Genomic DNA, 21,931 nt, shown 5'->3' on the forward strand with positions numbered 1-21,931 from the left:
AGAAAGAGAAAACCAGATTATTCATAATATATAAAAATGGTAAAACACTGACAACAATAGGCTACCTCTGATTAAACATAGTTGACTGACACAGATCATATCGACATGCTTTTATCATTCTTTGGAGTAGGCTAGAATTCATTATAGTAGTCATTAAGTCAACAATTAAAATAAGACACAGTTAGGCTCGCCAAATCACGCTATGGTTTCAAAACACAAATGTTAAACAAATTATTGCGTTAAAATCATAAATGGAGTTAGTATAACTAAGGTTCAGGAACTGGACCACGCCACTCCTCCTCGCTGATCTGCCACCCAGGCCCAGCCAATCAAACCACCTGCGCCTCGTCAACCTAACCACCTGTGCCGCATTAACTCAACCACCTACGTTGCCTTGATTCAATCACCTGCAAAATCTATATATGCAAGCCTAACCATTTCTCTCCCGCTCTTACAACCTTCCCCCCCAGACCCTCTCCTTCTCCACCATCCTCTCTCATAGGATCACCGGCAGCCCAGCCTTCGCCATCGGCATCCCATGGCAGGAATATCCTCCAGAACAGGAACCACGGGGGGGACGATGAAGCCACACTGACCAAGACTGTGCCCATCGAGACGTACCCCCATTCCGAGTCTCAACTTCCCTAGTTCCTAGACGGTCCAGCCTATCTGCAACCCTACCTCGAACCCCCTTTCCTTCATCCACCAACCTCAACCCCTCCTTTCCTATCCTCCCAAAATCTTCTACCAATTTAAGTAAACTACCGTAACATTAAAATTTGGCGTGGTTTTCTTAGTGAATTAGACCTTAAACAAAGACGAGGACAATAGTCAAATTTAACTTTTTAATACTTGGCACAAGGACATCTTGTAAAAATGCACTCTTCAGCGTATATCCTGGCAATTCACTGTCAGTATACACAGGTGGGGTTAATTACAAGTGACCACAAACACCTGTATAATTAATCCCACCTGTTAATTGTGAAATTGACACAATATGGCTACAGGCTAAATAAGAGAGTCTTGCCCGAAACATCCATATGGTGATATTAAACAGTTAGCTAAACAAACAGGTTAACGCAGTTGCAGCAAACTGTAATGACCTTATAATACATAGCTTTCCTGTCCAGTTCAAGACAACAGACTTGTTTATAATGTCAAACAAATAAAACTGTGTTCGCTAGTCTATAATAGAAATGGATCCACAGTAATTCTTCCTTTCGCTGGGTGACCGTGTGCCAGTGTAAAAACAAGGTTTATAGGGAACCAATGTTAACCGATGGTTACATTTTTCTGTTTCCATTGCATTGCGCAATCAACATTTACTTAATAATTAAACGTTGAATCAGAAAACTTGTCTATTGCAAGTTTAAGCTGGCCCGTTTCAGTTCCTCATTTGAAATACTCGACTTTGCTTTATTGTTATTTTAGTCAGCAATTTCCAATTTGATTCAGTCAATTCAGTCAGTTTCAGATCCCTGGGAACATTTCAGATCAAATTTTTTGGCCAGTATGAGTTCACGATACATCCTCTGGGGTTCAAATTAGTGAGGACCTGACCTTGACTTTTTTTAAAAAAAAAATACTTTATTTACAACAAAGACATAGAACAATTGCCATTGTAAAAAGTCCCAAAATACAGAAAATTACTGATACATTTTGTACGAGCCAAGGGAGACCTAAATTATGAGCCTTTTAAGAGTTCAAATAAAATTGATTCCCTTAAAAATACTGAAAGTCTTTGCAGCTTTTTTATTCTCCACATAGTCAATTTAAATGTCATAATGTTTGAGTTCAACATTTAAGGACCTCAACTCACTTCACCAACACATAACAAAGACAGCGCTGATGCACCAATGGGAATATCCTGAGACCTGCATCCTGACTCCTGGCTTCCTACTGGTATGGCATTTGTAGAAAAAGTTAGTATAAGATATAAGAATGCTGACTTACTAAAGAAGATATTTAAATTAAATTGTTCACACTATGCAGATTAAACATTACATCAACTTAAGATACTCTTGTTTATGGTGTTGAATTCTCTTGTAATGTATTGCAAGATTGTTTATTGTGATCAAAGTAGACAAACTCATATGATCATGCAGTATATGTCAATAAAAAGCTTAAGGAATGATAAACCTGGAGCAGTACCGGTTCACCCAATACGCACACTACGCACGTTGCGTAGGGCCCCGCAAACTAATAGAGGCCCCGTGAAAAAAACAAACAAACAAAAAAAAAAAAGACGTGACCGTCCGTCGCACACGTGTCCCAGATTCCCAGCGCATCAGCCTAGCAAGACAGCGTTTAGCACGCCACGATGAAGTGGAGTTATCCCTCGGGGAATGGAGGAAGAAACAGCATGACAATGAACTGCGGGAACAGCAGTCAGGTAACTCTCCTCTCCATGTGGGAGAGTGGGAGGGACTAGTCCGTGTTTGACCTACATTAACCCCGGTCTCCATGTGTGTCTTGCTGGCTACTATAATTTTAGTTGTAGTGTAGTTACAACTGCACTTATACAAAATGGAAAGTAATGGATAAATATTGACTAAGATTTAATTTTGTTTGCTTGGATAGCCCACAGGCAAATATAGATGCAGATATCTTAGTGAATAAATAAAACTCATGAAATATTATGACAATGGTGCTAAATAAATAATAATTATATAATAAATAATAATATAAATAATTACCTACATTTGAAGTATATGAAAGTAAAACAAGCGCAGCCAATTTGATGGAGCTGAATTAATAGTAGTGGTTTCGCCATCATGAGCATCAACCATGATGTGGGGAAGCAAATATCATATGATGACATTATTGATGATTTTGCATCCAGAAAGTGCAGAAAGGGACACTTTTAATGGTGAGTTATTTCAAACATTAACATGTTTACATGCCCAACATTTAAGACTGTATGATTGTTTGTTTACACATTTAGTTTGATTTGATTTGTTCTGATTTGGTCTGAATTTATTCTTAGTTAGACCAACAGGTGGCGACAGTGCAATATGTTTAAAGGGGGGATGAGTGGAAGCACTGGGTGTCAGGTGCGACTGTTGAAAATTTTTGGAGTTCAGTTAGGAGGGCCCCTTTGCAGAATTTTGCCTAGGGCCCCATGGAGGTCTGAACCGGCTCTGACCTGGAGGATGAAGATTATTGCAGTGTAAGTTTACAAAGAAACACAACTTAGTGAAAAATGAGGAAGAAGAAACAGAGAAAGTTGCTGTATAAGCAGAGAGAGATATAAAAGAAGAATCACATCACAGACCAGCACCATTTAAAGAAAACACTTTGACCAGCACGATCATCACTCTCAGTGGATAAAATATGGAGATGGTATTCTTTGAAGAGGAAGATGACATCGCCATAGTAAATGATGCTTCAGTGAAGGATGTTTCATTACAGAGCCACTCTGATGAAGAAATAAATGAAAAGACTGCTGCAGTGCCTGGTGAGAAAGATATCCTCAGTTTAGTACAAGTGTACTCAGCTTTATACAAGTGTGTTTTAAGAAGTGACTTAAAATGGGGCACTGATTCAGCAAGCTTGAGATTGAGGGCTCTGACAGCAAATGCGTAATTACCTTTGGTTTTAAGATGCAAGAGCAGAGTTTTTTCTGATGATCTCAGTCAGCGCGCTTAGCCATAGGAGAAGAGCTCTGAGATGTAAGGAGGTGCCAAACCAGAGAGGGCCTTAAAAGTATTTTTAAATCAATTCAAAAATACTCTAGTTACCAATGTAAAAAGGTCAAAACGCGATGGTGTGATGTGGTCACAATTGTATAAGTTGGAGGGAGAGATTCTAATGGAGGGACTTTTGAGAGAGACATGTATAAAGGGATCAGTGATCGAGGTGTGTGGATGACCTTTCAAGGTTGGACAACCATTTTCATTTTCATGTGTAAGTCTAATTTAAAAACTCAGTTAAATAAAACTCTAAAATCTATGGCTGAGTGCTATAAGTTAGAGGCCAGTGGACAGTGGAGGAGGTGACTATCAAAATGAGTCCTGATATGGTTGGTGGTGAGGGGTAGGACGACTTCAGCTTTGGTGTCATTGTGCTTGAGACAGTCTTCAGCCATCTAGTTTTTAATGTCTGCAGAGGTGATGAAGGGAGGTTTTATTACTAGGTTTGATGGGTGGATAGAGTTGTGTGTCATCAGCATAGGAATGGAACCAAATGTTTTTTCGTATAATAGTTTCAATATTTTTTGATATTATGCTACCCTATGAACCATCTTAGCAAGCTGAGTGCTGCTGGCTTACATACAGTATAGGCAGCAGGGTTAGGTTTACTTTTTTCAGACTACAGCAACAACTGCTCAAAATATCTATGCATGTCCCTTTACAGGTAGTGAATAGGTAGGTTTTGATATTGCATTACTGTTTTTTGTTGGCTATGGACTCCTGCATTTTAGCTTCAGGTGCTGGTGATGGAAAGAACAGTTCTTGCGGTGTGGCTGCATTGTGCCTGGGTGCGCTGTGTCTTCTCCTTCTGATTGGGTTCAAAACTCTGGTTTCCCAATGTGAGTACTTTATTAGCATGTTGATAAAGCTCCAGGAAGATAATACTGGTTGACAGTGTTTATTTGTTTATGTTTTAAACAGATAACAAAAGCAAATCTGAGCAGGAAAGGGATATGTTCCTGTTTCAGACCAGATATAACAACCTGACTAAAGAAAGAGACCAGTTACAGACCAGTTACGACAACCTCATCAGTGAGAGACACCAGTTAGCGGACAAGCTGACAAGACAGAAAGACCAGTCACAGACCAGTTACAACAACCTGACTAAAGAGAGAGACCAGCTACTGACCAGTTACAACAACCTGACTAAAGAGAGAGACCAGCTACTGACCAGTTACAACAACCTAACTACAGAGAAGGACCAGCTGCAAGAAAGATCTGAAGTCCTGACCGAAGACAGAAATAATCTTCAGGGAAAGCTTCAAGGTAAGTAAAATACAATTTCTGAAGAGAGTGTGCCGCCCTTACAGAAAAACCACATGAATTTCACATGTGCAAAACACATGTGGTGAAGTGACCATATGTGTTTTTGCACATATGGTACCGCATTATCATATCTATTTAGGGACCACTTGGAAGATATGATTATCCACTTTGGATTTTGGATTTGTTGCAAATGTGCACTCACTCAACTTAAATATTTGCTCTGACTGCTCTCTAAATATGTGTCTGTCAAAATCTATTCTTATTAGTGTGTTGATTGCTTAAATAATGGTGACCACTCTTTGCAGATACTGAGGCCAGTCTGAAAAACTTGACTGATGAGAGAGCTAACCTGAAGAGGACTCTGAATATCTTTGGTAAGCAAGATGATACAATAAATTGTTAAAATGAAATTAAACCCTCCTCAAAATTCTCAACATACCGTCTTGTCTCCTCTCTTTGTGTGAACCATTTGCTATTTGTTGTTGTAAATGAGACACTAACTTTTTTTTTCTGTTTCTCACCATGGTCAACAACAAGGGGTATATTTCCAAGGTAGTTTCTATTACATTTCTACCACCAAGAAAACCTGGCAACAGAGTCGAGATGACTGTCTTCGAAAAGGTGCAGACCTGATGATTATCAACAGCAAAGAAGAACAGGTGTGTGTGTGTGTGTGTGTGTGTGTGTGTGTGTGTGTGTGTGTGTGTGTGTGTGTGTGTGTTAAAGCTTGGAGTTAGTCTACATTAGGTGGACATTGAAATGAGTTTAATGGAACTTCAATTTCAGTTAAGTTGTTTAAAGTTTGTGTCTCTCTTTTTAAAAAAGGATTTTGCAAACCGGTTCAAGAAGTACATGTGGATCGGCCTGACTGACTCACAGAGAGAGGGGACGTGGAAATGGGTGGATGGGACTCTGCTGACCAAAAGGTTCAGGCTTTTGTTTGTTTGTTTGTTCGTTTGCTTGCTTGTTTGTTTGTTTGTTTGTTTCAAATTAAATAATCTCCTTGTGCGTCTTGGATTGCATTCTCTGATAGAAGTTTATTTTTTCATATTGCAGCTACTGGGCTTCTGGGGAGCCTAACGGTAGAACACAAGAAAACTGCGGGGATATAAAGAATTATGATGCTGAAAAAAGTTGGAATGATGAAAGCTGTTCCCATTCACTCTACTGGGTCTGTGAAAAGAAACTCCTGCTATAAATGCTTTGGCACAGGCAAAGCAAAGTGACAGTTGAGGAGGCCTTGTTGTTGTTTTAATAAGTCATTACAGCCTCAATACTGTGTGTTTGATCACCATTCAGTTATGTTACCTGTTATTTTTTATTGCATTTAGACACCACAAAATGGTTCCTCTGCAACATTAAAACATTGCTTTCATGACATGGTGAATAATGCATTATATTAATTTAGAATATGTAGTCAACAACTGCTCTTTTATCTATTTTATTTTATTTCAAAGCACTCATTTAAATCACTTTGTATGCAAAATGTGTATTCAAAATCATCATCACCAACTTGAATTAAAGTTAAAAAGCAAAAATACATATTCTGCAGTAGAATTGTCCCTGTAAATGATTTATATATTTTGTTGTTTTAGGATTAATATTACTTCTGCATATATGTTGCATTTTACTGCTGTAGATGTTTAAGGTTAAGCTCATTTTAACCTCTTTATGTACTGTTGGATAGTTTAATCTATAGAAATGCATCATAATCTAGAAGATCATATTTGAGGCATCACTGACCTGTGAGACACACAAATGTCAACTTTTCATGAGCTCAGAAAAAACAGCTTGTTTTCTTGAGAAGAAGGAACATTTTCAAAACCCATAGAGGAACCCTTCATCCTGCAATTTATCATAAACACCGAAAATTACTACATTTGGAGATACATTGTTCTCACTGGATAGGAGGGATGTGAACAACTAATCTAAATAGTAACTAAAGCTGTTAGACAAATTAAATTAAATTAACAAAATAAAAAATAATATTTGCCTCTGATATGTAGTGGAGTAGAAGTATAACGTTTAAAATGTAAATAATAAACTAAAGCTCAAGTTCCCTGAATTTGGACTTAAGTACTTGAGGAAATGTACTTAATGTACTTAAATTACTGGCAAACCCTGTAACTATCTATCACTGATATCATACCTGCATATCTGATATCTATCATTTCAACCAACAATCATTGTAACAATTGAATAGCCCTATATATATATATATGTATATATATATAGATGTATATATATGTATATATATATATATAGATATATATATATGTATATATATATATATAGATATATATATATAGATATATATATATCTATATATATATAGATATATATATATATACATATATATAGATATATATATATATATACATATATATATATATATATAAATATATATATATATATATATATACATATATATATATATATATAAATATATATATATATATATAAATATATATATATATATATATATATATATATATATATATATATATATATATATATATAGATATATATAGATAGATATAGATATAGATATAGATATATACATATCATGTTGATGGTACAGTGTCTTGTAATAGGGTCAATGGTGTCTCTGTCTCTGCCACTCCGCCCACCTATCACTTGTTTCTGCACTATGTGACTTCAATGAGAGGGTAGGATCAAGTGTTCAACAAATAACACTGTTATGGCATAATGAGTTTTGTTTGTAGTTAGCACCTATATGTTACGTCTGACAAATTGTTACAGACCTGGGATTTGTATTTACAACAGTGGTGTTGCACTCAGAAACTGTGGGGGGCACCAAATCACACAAAATGTTAATTTCCACATAATGTGACTTTACGGTAATACATGATTTTGTCAAAAGCAAGGGTGACATGAGTTAAAGGACTTGGGGAGTTGTAACACAATATAGAGAATAGTGAGATGGTCAAAACACTAGAGGCCTGTACTATGAAGAAAGTTCAACATACCCCAGATATGTTTCTGTGATCTGGCTTCACTAAGCTTCACAATCACAATCATGCTAAGTGGTCACATGAAGGTGATCATGTCTATAAGTCAGCCCAGGTTTTCCACAAACATGGAAAAGTCTTCTGGCAGGAGAGAAGGAATATGTTATTAAAGAAGAGCAAACCTTTAGACAAATACACAATGTTACACACATAATCCAGGCTTAAAGCAACACAGTTACAGCCAACAAATGCAGGACGGACAGCTGACACAAACACTGCCGACTGTGTAAATGTGTAAATCAACAGGCTTATACAGTAATGTCACTGCCCCATCATTAGGGCACGAGTAGATAATCTGATTATAATTACATTTGTGCATTGCATTAAATGAATATGTTCCTCTAATGTATTTTTATGCAGTGTATGAAAATTTAAGCCTTATTCTTTCAGCTGCAACCCCCATGGTGTCAAACGGACTTGGGAGCAAATTACGAAAAAAATATAGAAACATAATTCAAAGCAGTTCTTTCATATCTTCTAACAAGGCTTTATTGCTTTAATCTGTTTCTCTGTTGTATAAAAAGCACAATGAAATGGCTGTGACATTGCATGCAGGCAACAGGTGACACCTCTCATGATCTTCTATCAATAATAATGCCATTTTCCAAAAAAATTGATTGGTCAGAAGGTGGTGCTTTTAGTGAAACATAACCCGCTCCAGTTATGTTTTATGTGTGCAGCATAACAATATATCCTGGTAAGAAGTGAACCACCATTATAACACTGAAAGGTTAGAGTTTACCCTGAAGTTACCTTACTAACTAAAAAGCTGCTTTGTGATTGAGGCCTCTGATATTTTATAAATGGTCGTACAAATGAAGAAGTGTTTCACTTCAACAGTTATCATCTGCTGTTTATCTTATTTGTACATCACAGAGTGCCAGAGTTTACAGAAGTGAAAAAAGGTGTGTGTGTGTGTGTGTGTGTGTGTGTGTGTGTGTGTGTGTGTGTGTGTTAAAAATAGTGTGCTGCTGTCAGAGAATTGTTATTGTATTAAACAAAGGTATAAGTTGTGTGAATGGCAGACATTTTATGGTAGTTAACACAGTCTTTTGGAGGCTGCTGTGCATATACAGTATGTCAAATGATTTTAAACAGTGTGAGATTCTAAAATAATTCAGTTTCCTGTTAAATGCAGTCTTGTGTGTGAATGTGTTGCAGACTATTTCACAGGTGTTAGGAACGCCTTCTATTTCAGAGAGGTCAGCACAATAGTTTATCATTTATCATTTCAGAAGCTCACTCTCCAGACTTTGATGCCCTCAGGCCCCTCAGGACCAAACTGAACTGTCAATACAGCTGAGTGTCATGGATCAATTCGATATCTATGTTAATGTAGAGAGACCTTCAGGTAATCCTGGTAAGAGGAGGACTTTGGGAAAATGTTCAGAAAATATTTATGCAAATGAAAACAAGATCCACACCCTGGAGCCAAAGAGACCTGAACCTGCACTCTCAGGTAATGAACACAAACATGTAAACACTCTAAAAGGATGCTGACTGCATTTCTTACATAACACCACACACAAACATTATATTACATATTCTCAAAGAACTCGTGTGAAGTAAAACAAAGACTTACATGACGTGTTTGAGAAACCATAATGTGAAGGAGGCAGAGAGGAAAGAAGTTAACCACAGCACTGAGTCTACCAACTCTCTGATATACTTTATTGATCCTTCTGGAGGAAACTTTTATTTGGCTTCAACATGCTGCAGATCAGACCTAATTGTACTAATTCTGAAAATAGTGCCACTCAATCTTTAGATTGTTCATTATTGTGCTGATGACACACAGAAATACTTTTCCATATCATCTGATGAGAGGATTTCAATTTAATTTTCTTGGTGGGACTCTTCAGGTTTTTGCTTCTACAGTTTTTCACTTCAACAAAAGTTTTACATTTCCCCTTTTAATTTGCTGTTGTTGTGAGGTGCAATGTGTGAAAAGAGAACAAACTGGACCCTTGGCCACTGACACTAAACAATTATGAATAAAATGTTTATTGCTTTTTGTTCTGTCAGCTGTAGATGATATTTGACTTTACACTTAGTCGACTCTCTCAATGAGAGATGAAATAGAGAAATGTTACAGATCTCAACTCCTGAGTCATTCTACTGCCTCGAATCCCTGGTGGCAGGGATTTGATGATTAGTCGGGTTGTTTCATGGCTGGACCAGGGGTTCCCAAGAGCTTTGTGGCTGCTGCTTGGAGTATTTCTTTAATGACAATGTTTTATCATTGTATATCTATTAATGATTACACGTTGTTATTTATGTGTTTTATTCAAGCGCTTGACTCCATCTAAAGGCAAAAAATGAAAGGGAAAAATAAGGGAAATAAAGGGAAAAATGTTAGGATTAATCTCTGTTTTGTCTTTTTATTTCTTGCTTTCATGATTGTAATTTGTGTAAACCACCAATACAAGGCTTTATTTACTATATTTGTAATGATATTGAAACACAAACAAATTACAAATATTGTCTTCTAATTCCAGCTGCTGTAGATACACGAGTTCAGAAGAGCTCACTCAGAGCTGCTGCAGTGATTCTGGGTCTGCTGTGTCTTCTCCTCCTGACTGGACTCATAACTCTGGTTGTCATGTGTGAGTACTTTGTTAGCATGCTGATGAAGCAACAGGTGATACTGGCTAACAGTATTTGTTTGTTATTATTAATTGTGGTCTAAGTTCATATGTGTTCATATATGATTTCCTCACTCAAAACTAAATTCTCTCAGCAAATTGTTTTAAACCTGTTTTTGTTTCAAACACAGTAACCAGGAGCAATGAAATGCATAAAATGAAGATGGTCGGGTTACAGGCTAGTTACAACAACCTGACTGAAGAAAGAGACCAACTACAGACCAGTTACAACAACCTGACTGAAGAAAGAGACCAGCTACAGACCAGTTTCAACAACCTGACTGAAGAAAGAGACCAGCTACAGAACAATTACAACCAACTGGTTACAGCCCTGACCAATGAGAGAAATGATCTTCAGAGAAAGGTTGAAGGTAACCAGAGAATGCAATTTCTGAAGAGACTGTGATGCAATTGCTGGCTGCTATAGCTGATGCTGAGCTGTATTGCTTTAATGTTTAGCTGGGAGCTAAACAGTACATCTGTCTTTTTGACTTTATGAAGACTTAGAATAGTAGAAAAGGTATCAAGGGTGCAAAATATCGTGTACGCAATGTTTCACTAACAAGACCACGCCACAGTTTAACGTTAAGGCAGTTTATTTAAATTGGTAGAAGATTTTGGAAGGGATAGGAAAGGGGGGTTGGGTTGTTGGATGAAGGAAAGGGGGGTCGAGGTTGGTGGATGAAGAGGGGGGTTTGAGTAGGGTTGCGGATTGGCTGGACCGTCTAGGAACCAGGGAGGTTGAGACTCAGAGTGGGGGTACGTCTCGATGGGCGCATGTCTTGGTCGGCGTGGCTTCATCATCCCCCCCGTGGTTCCTGTGCTTGAATGGCCTTGGTCCCTCTTCTGGAGGATCTTCTTGCCATGGGATGGCGATGTCAAAGGCTGGGCTGCCGGTGATGCTGTGTGAGAGGATAGTGGAGAAGGAGAGGGTCTGGGGGGGAGGGTTATAAGAACTTGAGACGAACAGGAGAGAAATGTTTAGGCTTGCATATATAGATTTCACAGGTGATTGAATCAGCGTTTCGGTGCAAGCTGGGGTTCTGCCTTACGTAGGCCTTTGATCAGCATGGTGACGTGGGGATGAGAAGCGGAGGGGGCTGGAGCTCCGGAGAGCAGTTTGATGAAGAAGTTGATGCCGCTGAGATATACTTTGATGGTGGAAGTTCTGATTTTGAGAACCGTATGGGCATATATGATGAAGCTGGTTATTGTTACGATGTAGATGGAGGGGAAAGGGAGGTTGTGAAGGGTATGAAATGACAGTGTAGTAAGATGAAAGGGTTTTGGTTTAGCGCAAAGGTAACTTTATTTGAATTGATAGAAGGCTTGATGAGGGTAGGAGAGAGGGGTCGAGGTAGGTGGATGTAAGACAGAGGGGTCGAGGTAGGTGGATGTAGGAGAGAGTGGTCGAGGTAGGTGGATGTAGGAGAGGGGGGTTCGAGGTAGGTGGATGTAGGAGAGGGGGGTCGAGTGCGTTGCGCGAAACGGAAAGGGGGGTTGAGTGTGTTGGACGAAACAGAAATGGGGGGCCAAGTGCGTTGGACGAAACAGAAAGGGGGGTCGTGTGGAAAGGGGTCGAGGTAGGTGGATGAAAGGTAAAGAGGTGGATGTAGGAGAGAGGGGTCGAGTGTGTTGGATGAAGGAAAGGGGTCGAGTGTGTTGCGAACAGAAAGGGAAGAGGGATAAAAAAGGAGGAAGTCGGGAAAGACCAGCAGTGGATGAGCCCTGGCCTGTGGTGGCAGTGGCTGTGTGCACAGTGGTGTGATTGGCAGTGGTTGCTGGAAATGGGTAACTGGGGGTAGCTGCGGGTGCTACGTTACCTGGGGCAAAGGAAGACTGAAGAGGCGAGGAAAGGGTGCTGGGATGGAGGAATGTGTTCAAGGGTTGATCGTGCAGCCTGCAGTTACAGGGAAGCGAGGAATTAGGAAAAAAGGGGGTGGGACAGGTAAGACAGGTGGGGAGAACACACGGGGGAGATACGACCTGGCCCTCTGTGGGGGCTGCGCGGAGATGTCATCGGTGAGCCGCGAAGTGTGTGGTGGACGGAGTGAAGGCAGTGTTGCCAACTTCACGACTTTGTCGCTATATTTAGCGAGTTTTCAAACCCCTCTAGCGACTAATGACAAATCTAATGACTTTTTCTGGTGTTATTGGAGACTTTTGGAGATTGCCATGGGCCCCTCCCCCATCCCAAAGCACTCACAGGTGGCCCAGTCCTCGCGCAACAGTCCCTCCCAGCTGCAGTCAGAGCAGGAGAAGTTCACCCCTCCACGTCCAGACTGTGAATCGCGCATGCGCGTAGCTGCCGCTGGCTGATCCCGCCCTGGCTTACAGTCGGGATGTAAATGTAAAATTTTCTTTGTCTAAAATAAATCAATGCACTAAAATAAGTTCATTTGTAGTTCTAAAATATTAAGGGTGTTTTTTACTCACTTTTTGTCGCTCCCACAACGCTATTCCTCTCTCCTACAGCGTCCATTACAATTAAATGCACATGGCCAGTCATGCAAATTAGGTGATGACATCATTTAGTGACTTTTAGGACAGCCAATAGCAACTTCCCTTACTGAGGAGTTGGCAACTGTGAGTGGAGGTGGAGGTGGAGGTGGAGGTGGAGGTGGAGGCCGTGAGCGGCGGGAAAAGCTGGACTTTGTTGTCGGTCCGACGGAATGGGATGCGGAGGGAAGACAAAACGGATCCGGGAGTCTCGGGTTGGAAGCTGTGGCTGCGGGTTGGGCGCCAGGAGGCAGCCGGTCGGACAGGAGAGAAATGGTTAGGCTTGCATATATAGATTTCACAGGTGATTGAATCAGGGCGACAAAGGTGGTTGAGTTAATGCAGCACAGGTGGTTAGGTTGATGAGTCACAGGTGGTTAGGTTGATGAGAACAGGTGATTTGATTGGCTGGGCCTGGGTGGCAGATCAGCGAGGAGAAGTGGCGTGGTCCAGTTCCTGAACCTTAGTTATAATAACTCCATAAAGTGTTAAAATGAGACTTTAGTATGAGGACTTAAATGAGCTTCTGTGTATGGAGAATAAGGGCCCAGACACACCAAACCAACTTCAAAGAGCAGTGGCGATGAAGGCTGACATTTGCGTCCCCTCACATTACCTGTGTCCCAGCCAAAAAGCTGCACATGAACACACCACAGCCAAGACTACAGCCATGAGGAAATACTGTTCGATATCACCAGGTGGCAATAGTCTATTTGTCATTAAAAAAGCGAAAACAGAAGACATGGGAATGCGGATTATCAAACTGTTATGATAAAGCATGATGATTTTTTTCACACCACTTGCTAACATAACCACTTCTAATCAAGAATATGTCTGATAAAAATAATACCACAGCGACATTATAAAGCGGCTTTCCTTTTCCATTTCGCTTCTCATGCACTGATTTACTTAGCTGGGCAGCCAGGCACAGTGATTTCTCTCGCTGATGGGCTCCACCACCAATTTCACACGCCCAGTTGCTTAAAAGCTTTCACAAGGGCCAACTAATGCCAACAGTGCAGGACACGCTTCAACAACAGGGCCACAGACGCTCACGAATGGCTTCGACATTAGCCAACGGCCGACCATCGGCCTGGTGCGTCAGGGCCAAGATCAGTGGCGGTCCTAGCTTGCATGACCCTCAGCGAACCTCACCTTCAGCGCTTCATGCTGTGATTGACTTTAGCCTACTAAATACCTTAGTTGTGCACTATTAGATGAATCTAATATGAATGTATACATAACTCATTTGTCATTTTGGTTTGCACTAACTGGGCAACTAACTAACTTCTATTTCTATTTCTTACCTTTTTATTATATTGTTTACTTTTTACTATTATTATTGCTTATTGTTATATTGAACTGTTCTTTGGCTGCTGTGACGCACAAATTTCTCCATTTGCGGGACTAATAAAGGAATTCTGATTCTGAATCCTGCCTCACCACTCCACCACCAGTAGGGAGAGCTGAGGTCCAGAGGTGAACCTATCCCCCGCCCCCCTCCCCCTTCTTCCACAACCTCTGTATATGAGACTCTCTCAGCAGGAGCAGACGCACCTTTACAAAACAGAGGGCGCCCAGCCGCCCACTCCCCACACGGCAACATGACGTAGTTGACTTGACGTGCAAATGAGCAATACAAAAAACGGATGAAATGAATGCAAACAAGTTTAAGGCAGCCGGTACGGGTCGGCACCGGGGGCGATCTGCCGAGATAAGCCCAGAGGTGGCTGCCACAGAGCCAGTTACTGTGGGCGACTGCCTGCTCAGTATTTTTTTTTTTTTTTTTTGCGGGCGCTCATGCCGCCCCTCCACAAATGCCGCCCTGGGCGGCTGCTCATACTGCCCATATGAGAAACCGCCCCTGGCCAAGATAGAGGAAGCAAACACTGCATCATTGATAGATTTGTGCAATAGATAATAGAAAGATTCCTCTTTATAGGTTTCTGAAAAACTTTGGTAAGTAGGATGATCAAATACATTTTTAAAGTGAAATAAAACTCTTGAGTCATGATACAGCAAACATGTAAATTTCTTAGATACCATTTTGTCTCTTTTATCATTTTTGCTGTGAAGGAGATACTAACATTCTCTCTGTTTCTCATTCTCGTTACAAGAAAGCTAATGATTCTGTTTTAGGTTGAAACAAACACTGTATAGACTAACGCAACAGATGATGGTCATTCTGTTTCAGATACTGAGGCCAGTCTGAAAGATCTGACTAATGAGAAAGAGGTCCTGAAGAGCATTCTGAAAGACTTTGGTAAGAATGCTGATTAAATCAGTGAAGAAAAAATGAACCCTCATCACAGTTCTCAGCCTGTGAGCCATGATCCAGCAAACATACATATTTCTGACAGATAAAATCTTGGCTCTTTGTTTTGTAGCTGAATCATGTCTTAATTCTCATTGTTACCAAGATATTAAGGTTCTTTCTGTTTCTCACCATGCTCAACAAGAATGGGTATATTTCAGAGGTAGTTTCTATTACGTGTCTTCTACCAAGAGAACCTGGGATCAGAGTCGAGATGACTGTCTTCAAAAAGGTGCAGACCTGATGATTATCAACGGCAAAGAAGAACAGGTGTGTGTGTGTGTGTGTGTGTGTGTGTGTGTGTGTGTGTGTGTGTGTGTGTGTGTGTGTGTGTGTGTGTGTGTGTGTGTGTGTGTGTGTGTTAAAGCTTGGAGTTAGTCTACATTAGGTGGACATTGAAATGAGTTTAATGGAACTTAAATTTCAGTTAAGTTGTTTAAAGTTTGTGTCTCTCTTTTTAAAAAAGGATTTTGCAAACCGGTTCCAGAAGTACATGTGGATCGGCCTGACTGACTCACAGAGAGAGGGGACATGGAAATGGGTGGATGGGACACTGCTGACCAAAAGGTTCAGACTTTTGTTTGTTTGTTTGTTTGTAATTAAGTCACTTCCTTGTGCTTCTTGGATTGCATTCTCTGATGAAAGTTTCTTTTTTTAATTGCAGCTACTGGGCTTCTGGGGAGCCTAACGGTGGAACACAAGAAAACTGCGGGGATATAAAGAAATATGATGCTGAAAAAAGTTGGAATGATGAAAGCTGTTCCCATTTACTCTACTGGGTCTGTGAAAAGAAACTCCTGCTATAAATGCTTTGGCACAGGCAAAGCAAAGTGACAGTTGAGGAGGCCTTGCTGTTGTTTTAATAAGTCATTACAGCCTCAATACTGTGTGTTTGATCACCATTCAGTTATGTTACCTGTTTTTTTTTATTGCATTTAGACACCAGAAAATGGTTCCTCTGCACCATTAAAACGTTGCTTTCATGACATGGTGAATAATGCATTATATTAATTTACAATATACAGCCAACAACTGCTCTTTTATCTATTTTATTTTAATTCAAATTCAGATAGATAGATAGACACACAAAATGCTAATTTCCACATAATGTGACTTTACATTAATACATGATTTTGTCAAAGACAAGGGTGACATGATTTAAAGGACTTAAAGGACAGCAACACAGTTACAGCCGACAAATGCAGGACAGACAGCTGACACAAACACTGCCGACTGTGTAAATGTGTAAATCAACAGGCTTATACAGTAATGTCACTGCCCCATCATTAGGGCACGAGTAGATAATCTGATTATAATTACATTTGTGCATTGCATTAAATGAATATGTTCCTCTGATGTATTTTTATACGGTGTATGACAATTTTAGCCTTATTCTTTCAGCTGCAACCCCCATGGTGTCAAACGGACTTGGGCGAAATAAATATAGAAACATCATTCAAAGCAGTTCTTTCATATCTTCTAACAAGGCTTTATTGCTTCAATCTGTTTCTCTGTTATAAAATGACTGAAATGGCTGTGACATTGCATGCAGGCAACAGGTGACACCTCTCATGATCTTCTATCAATAATAATGCCATTTTCCAAAAAATTGATTGGTCAGAAGGTGGTGCTTTTAGTGAAACATAACCTGCTCCAGTTATGTTTTATGTGTGCAGCATAACAACATATCCTGATAAGAAGTGAACCACCATTATAACACTGAAAGGTTAGAGTTTACCCTGAAGTTACCTTACTAACTAAAAAGCTGCTTTGTGATTGAGGCCTCTGCTATTTTATAAATGATTGTACAAATGAAGAAGTGTTACTTCAACTTCAACAGTTATCATCTGCTATTTATCTTATTTGTAAAGGTGTGTGTGTGTGTGTGTGTGTGTGTGTGTGTGTGTGTGTGTGTGTGTGTGTGTGTGTGTGTTAAAAATAGTGTGCTGCTGTCAGAGAATTGTCAATTGTATTAAACAAAGGTTTAAGTTGTGTGAATGGCAGACATTTTATGGTAGTAAACAGCCTTTTTGGAGGCTGCAGTATGATATTCTAAATATATTTTGCAGAAGTAACCTACCCAAAAGATTCAGGTTCCTGTTCATTGGGGTCGGAACGCCTTCTATTTCAGAGAGGTCAGCACAATAGTTTATCATTTATCATTAAAGGAGCTCACTCTCCAGACTTTGATGCCCTCAGGCCCCTCAGGACCAAACTGAACCGTCAATACAGCTGAGTGTCATGGATCAATTCGATATCTATGTTAATGTAGAGAGACCTTCAGGTAATCCTGGTAAGAGGAGGACTTTGGGAAAATGTTCAGAAAATATTTATGCAAATGAAAACAAGATCCACACTCTGGAGCCAGAGAGACCTGAACCTGCACTCTCAGGTAATGAACACAAACATGTAAACACTCTAAAAGGATGTTGACTGCATTTCTTACATAACACCACACACAAACATTATATTACATATTCTCAAAGAACTCGTGTGAAGTAAAACAAAGACTTACATGACGTGTTTGAGAAACCATAATGTGAAGGAGGCAGAGAGGAAAGAATTTAACCACAGCACTGAGTCTACCAACTCTCTGATATACTTTATTGATCCCTCTGGAGGAAACTTTTATTTGGCTTCAACATGCTGCAGATCAGACCTAATTGTACTGAATCTGAAAATAGAGCCACTCAATCTTTAGATTGTTCATTATTGTGCTGATGACACACAGAATTACTTTATTTTCTTGGTGGGACTCTTCAGGTTTTTGCTTGTACAGTTTTTCACTTCGACAATAGTTTTACATTTACACTTAAATTTGCTGTTGTTGTGAGGTGCAATGTGTGAAAAGAGAACAAACTGGACCCTTGGCCACTGACACCAAAAACTTCTGAATAAAACATTAATTGCTTTTTGTCCTGTCAGCTGTAGATGATATTTGACTTTACACTTGGTCGACTCTCTCAATGATGATGAAATAGAGAAATGTTACAGAACTCAACTCCTGAGTCATTCTACTGCCTCGAATCCCTGGTGGCAGGGATTTGATGATTAGTCGGGTTGTTTCATGGCTGGACCAGGGGTTCCCAAGAGCTTTGTGGCTGCTGCTTGGAGTATTTCTTTAATGACAATGTTTTATCATTGTATATCTATTAATGATTACACGTTGTTATTTATGTGTTTTATGCAAGCGCTCCCCCAGGTGTGACAGCAGCTTAAGTGGTTTGAGTGAGTTACAATGTGACAAATTGCAGTTGATGGCTGCTAATGTTTATAATTTTGTCTGTGTGTGCTCTGAGGGCTGCAGCTCTATACTCTCTTCTCTCATCTATACAAGTAAGCGTTAAGTCATACAAAGACTGAGTAATCATTTTAATGTGGGGGGAACAGTGCACACTTTGAAAGAGGATTTCCTGGAAGGACTTCACAGTGTTGCAAGAAATGTGAGAGAAATTCTGCAACAACAAAAAATAAATAAATAAATAAATAAATAAATAAATAAAGAGTTTGAAAGAGAAGTTCAGACCTGCTGAATTTTCTCACTTCTACTGACTCAGAACATTAGATTCTCACAGAGTGAGGTTGGTGTTTGACTCCATCTAAAGGCAAAAAATGAAAGGGAAAAATAAGGGAAATAAAGGGAAAAATGTTAGGATTAATCTCTGTTTTGTCTTTTTATTTCTTGCTTTCATGATTGTAATTTGTGTAAACCACCAATACAAGGCTTTATTTACTATATTTGAAATGATATTGAAACACAAACAAATTACAAATATTGTCTTCTAATTCCAGCTGCTGTAGATACACGAGTTCAGAAGAGCTCACTCAGAGCTGCTGCAGTGATTCTGGGTCTGCTGTGTCTTCTCCTCCTGACTGGACTCATAACTCTGGTTGTCATGTGTGAGTACTTTGTTAGCATGCTGATGAAGCAACAGGTGATACTGGCTAACAGTATTTGTTTGTTATTATTAATTGTGGTCTAAGTTCATATGTGTTCATATATGATTTCCTCACTCAAAACTAAATTCTCTCAGCTAATTTTTTTAACCTGTTTTTGTGTCAAACACAGTAACCAGGAGCAATGAAATGCATGAAATGAAGATGGTCGGGTTACAGGCTAGTTACAACAACCTGACTGAAGAAAGAGACCAACTACAGACCAGTTACAACCAACTGGTTGAAGGTAACCAGAGAATGCAAAAGAGACTGTGATGTGATTGCTGGCTGCTATAGCTGATGCTGAGCTGTATTGCTTTAAAGTATAGCTGGGAGCTAAACAGTACATCTGTCTTTTTTACTTCATGAGGACTTAGAATAGTAGGTATGGAATAAAGGGTGCAAAATATTGTGTATGCAGTGAAAGGTGTTGAGAGTGTATGTGACTTTAGTATGAGGACTTAAATGAGCTTCTGTGTATGGAGAATAAGGGCCCAGACACACCAAACCGGCTTCAAAGAGCAGTGGTGATGAAGGTTGACAGTTGAGTCACCTTACATTACCTGTGTCCCAGGCAAAAAGCTGCACTTGAACACACCACAGCCAAGACTACAGCCGAGAGGAAATACTGCTCGATACCACCAGGTGGCAGTAGTCTGTATTTATCATTAAAAAAAGCGAAAACAGAAGACATGGGAATGCGGATTATCAAACTGTTATGATAAAGCATGATGATGTTTTTTACACCACTTGCTAACATAACCACTTCTAATCAAGAATATGTCTGATAAAAATAATACCACAGCGACATTATAAAGCAGCTTTCCTTTTCCATTTCTCTTCTCATGCACTGATTTACTTAGCTGGGCAGCCAGGCACAGTGATTTCTCTCGCTGATGGGCTCCACCACCAATTTCACACGCTCAGTTAGCTTAAAAGCTTTGACAAGGGCCGACTAAAGCCAACGGTGCGGGACACGCTTCAACAACAGGGCCACAGACGCTCACGAATGACTTCGACATTAGCCAAGATAGAGGAAGCAAACACTGCATCATTGATAGATTTGTGCAATAGATAATAGAAAGATTCCTCTTTATAGGTTTCTGAAAAACTTTGGTAAGTAGGATGATCAAATACATTTTTAAAGTGAAATAAAACTCTTGAGTCATGATACAGCAAACATGTAAATTTCTTAGATACCATTTTGTCTCTTTTATCATTTTTGCTGTGAAGGAGATACTAACATTGTCTCTGTTTCTCATTCTCGTTACAAGAAAGCTAATGATTCTGTTTTAGGTTGAAACAAACACTGTATAGACTAACGCAACAGATGATGGTCATTCTGTTTCAGATACTGAGGCCAGTCTGAAAGATCTGACTAATGAGAAAGAGGTCCTGAAGAGCATTCTGAAAGACTTTGGTAAGAATGCTGATTAAATCAGTGAAGAAAAAATGAACCCTCATCACAGTTCTCAGCCTGTGAGCCATGATCCAGCAAACATACATATTTCTGACAGATAAAATCTTGGCTCTTTGTTTTGTAGCTGAATCATGTCTTAATTCTCGTTGTTACCAAGATATTAAGGTTCTTTCTGTTTCTCACCATGCTCAACAAGGATGGGTATATTTCAGAGGTAGTTTCTATTACGTGTCATCTACCAACAAAACCTGGCAACAGAGTCGAGATGACTGTCTTCAAAAAGGTGCAGACCTGATGATTATCAACAGCAAAGAAGAACAGGTGTGTGTGTGTGTGTGTGTGTGTGTGTGTGTGTGTGTGTGTGTGTGTGTGTCAAAGCTTGGAGTTAAGATATTGAAGTACTGTAAAAGTCAGTGAGGTGGACATTGAAATAAGCTTGATGGAAAAATTCTACATAAATTTCAATTAAGTTGTTAATAGTTTATGTCTCTCTTTTTAAAAAAGGATTTTGCAAACCAGTTCAAGAAGTACATGTGGATCGGCCTGACTGACTCACAGACAGAGGCAACGTGGAAATGGGTGGATGGGACTCTACTGACCAAAAGGTTCAGACTTTTGTTTGTTTGTTTGTTTCAAATTAAATCACTTCCTTGTGCTTCTTGAATTGCATTCTCTGATAAAAGTTTATTTGTTTGATTACAGCTACTGGGCCTCTAAGGAGCCTAACGGTGGAACACAAGAAAACTGCGGGGATATAAAGAAATATGATGCTGAAAAAAGTTGGAATGATGAAGACTGTTCCCATTCACTCTACTGGGTCTGTGAAAAGAAACTCCCACAATAACTCAAAACCCATCAGACAGTACAGAAAACAAATAAATGCATCTCTCAGTTTCATCTGAACAGAACAAAAGATTTATCTGTTTGTTTGTTTTTGTTGTTGTTGTTGTTGTTGTGACATTTCATTGTGAACTCAGACCTTCACAAAAGCAGTCAGACTATGATGGTGTGGACATGCTTATTATTTTCAAGGGTAGACAGCATTTCCAGATTTCCGTTTTAGTGTGCACATAATCTGTATGTTATGTTACCTGCTAATTTTTGGTGAAATTATCATTTTAATGATA

General features: G+C 39.5%; 1 protein-coding gene across 1 annotated transcript; it reads left to right on the forward strand.

Annotated features, from left to right (window-relative positions):
* The first annotated feature begins 4,468 nt into the window (after positions 1-4,468).
* On the forward strand, positions 4,469-21,679 carry LOC140997562 (uncharacterized). Its single transcript, XM_073467539.1, has 14 exons — positions 4,469-4,531; positions 4,614-4,958; positions 5,264-5,332; positions 5,496-5,617; positions 5,784-5,884; positions 6,015-6,149; positions 10,774-11,006; positions 15,329-15,397; positions 19,241-19,348; positions 19,518-19,631; positions 20,736-20,804; positions 21,001-21,125; positions 21,309-21,409; positions 21,507-21,679. Exons 2-14 carry the CDS (start codon positions 4,646-4,648, stop codon positions 21,646-21,648), a joined length of 1,701 nt encoding a protein of 566 aa, XP_073323640.1. The 5' UTR covers positions 4,469-4,531; positions 4,614-4,645; the 3' UTR covers positions 21,649-21,679.
* Positions 21,680-21,931: the final 252 nt, after the last annotated feature.

The sequence above is a fragment of the Pagrus major genome, chromosome 1, assembly GCF_040436345.1.
Source record: "Pagrus major chromosome 1, Pma_NU_1.0".
In the NCBI taxonomy this organism is placed as follows: Eukaryota; Metazoa; Chordata; class Actinopteri; order Spariformes; family Sparidae; genus Pagrus; species Pagrus major.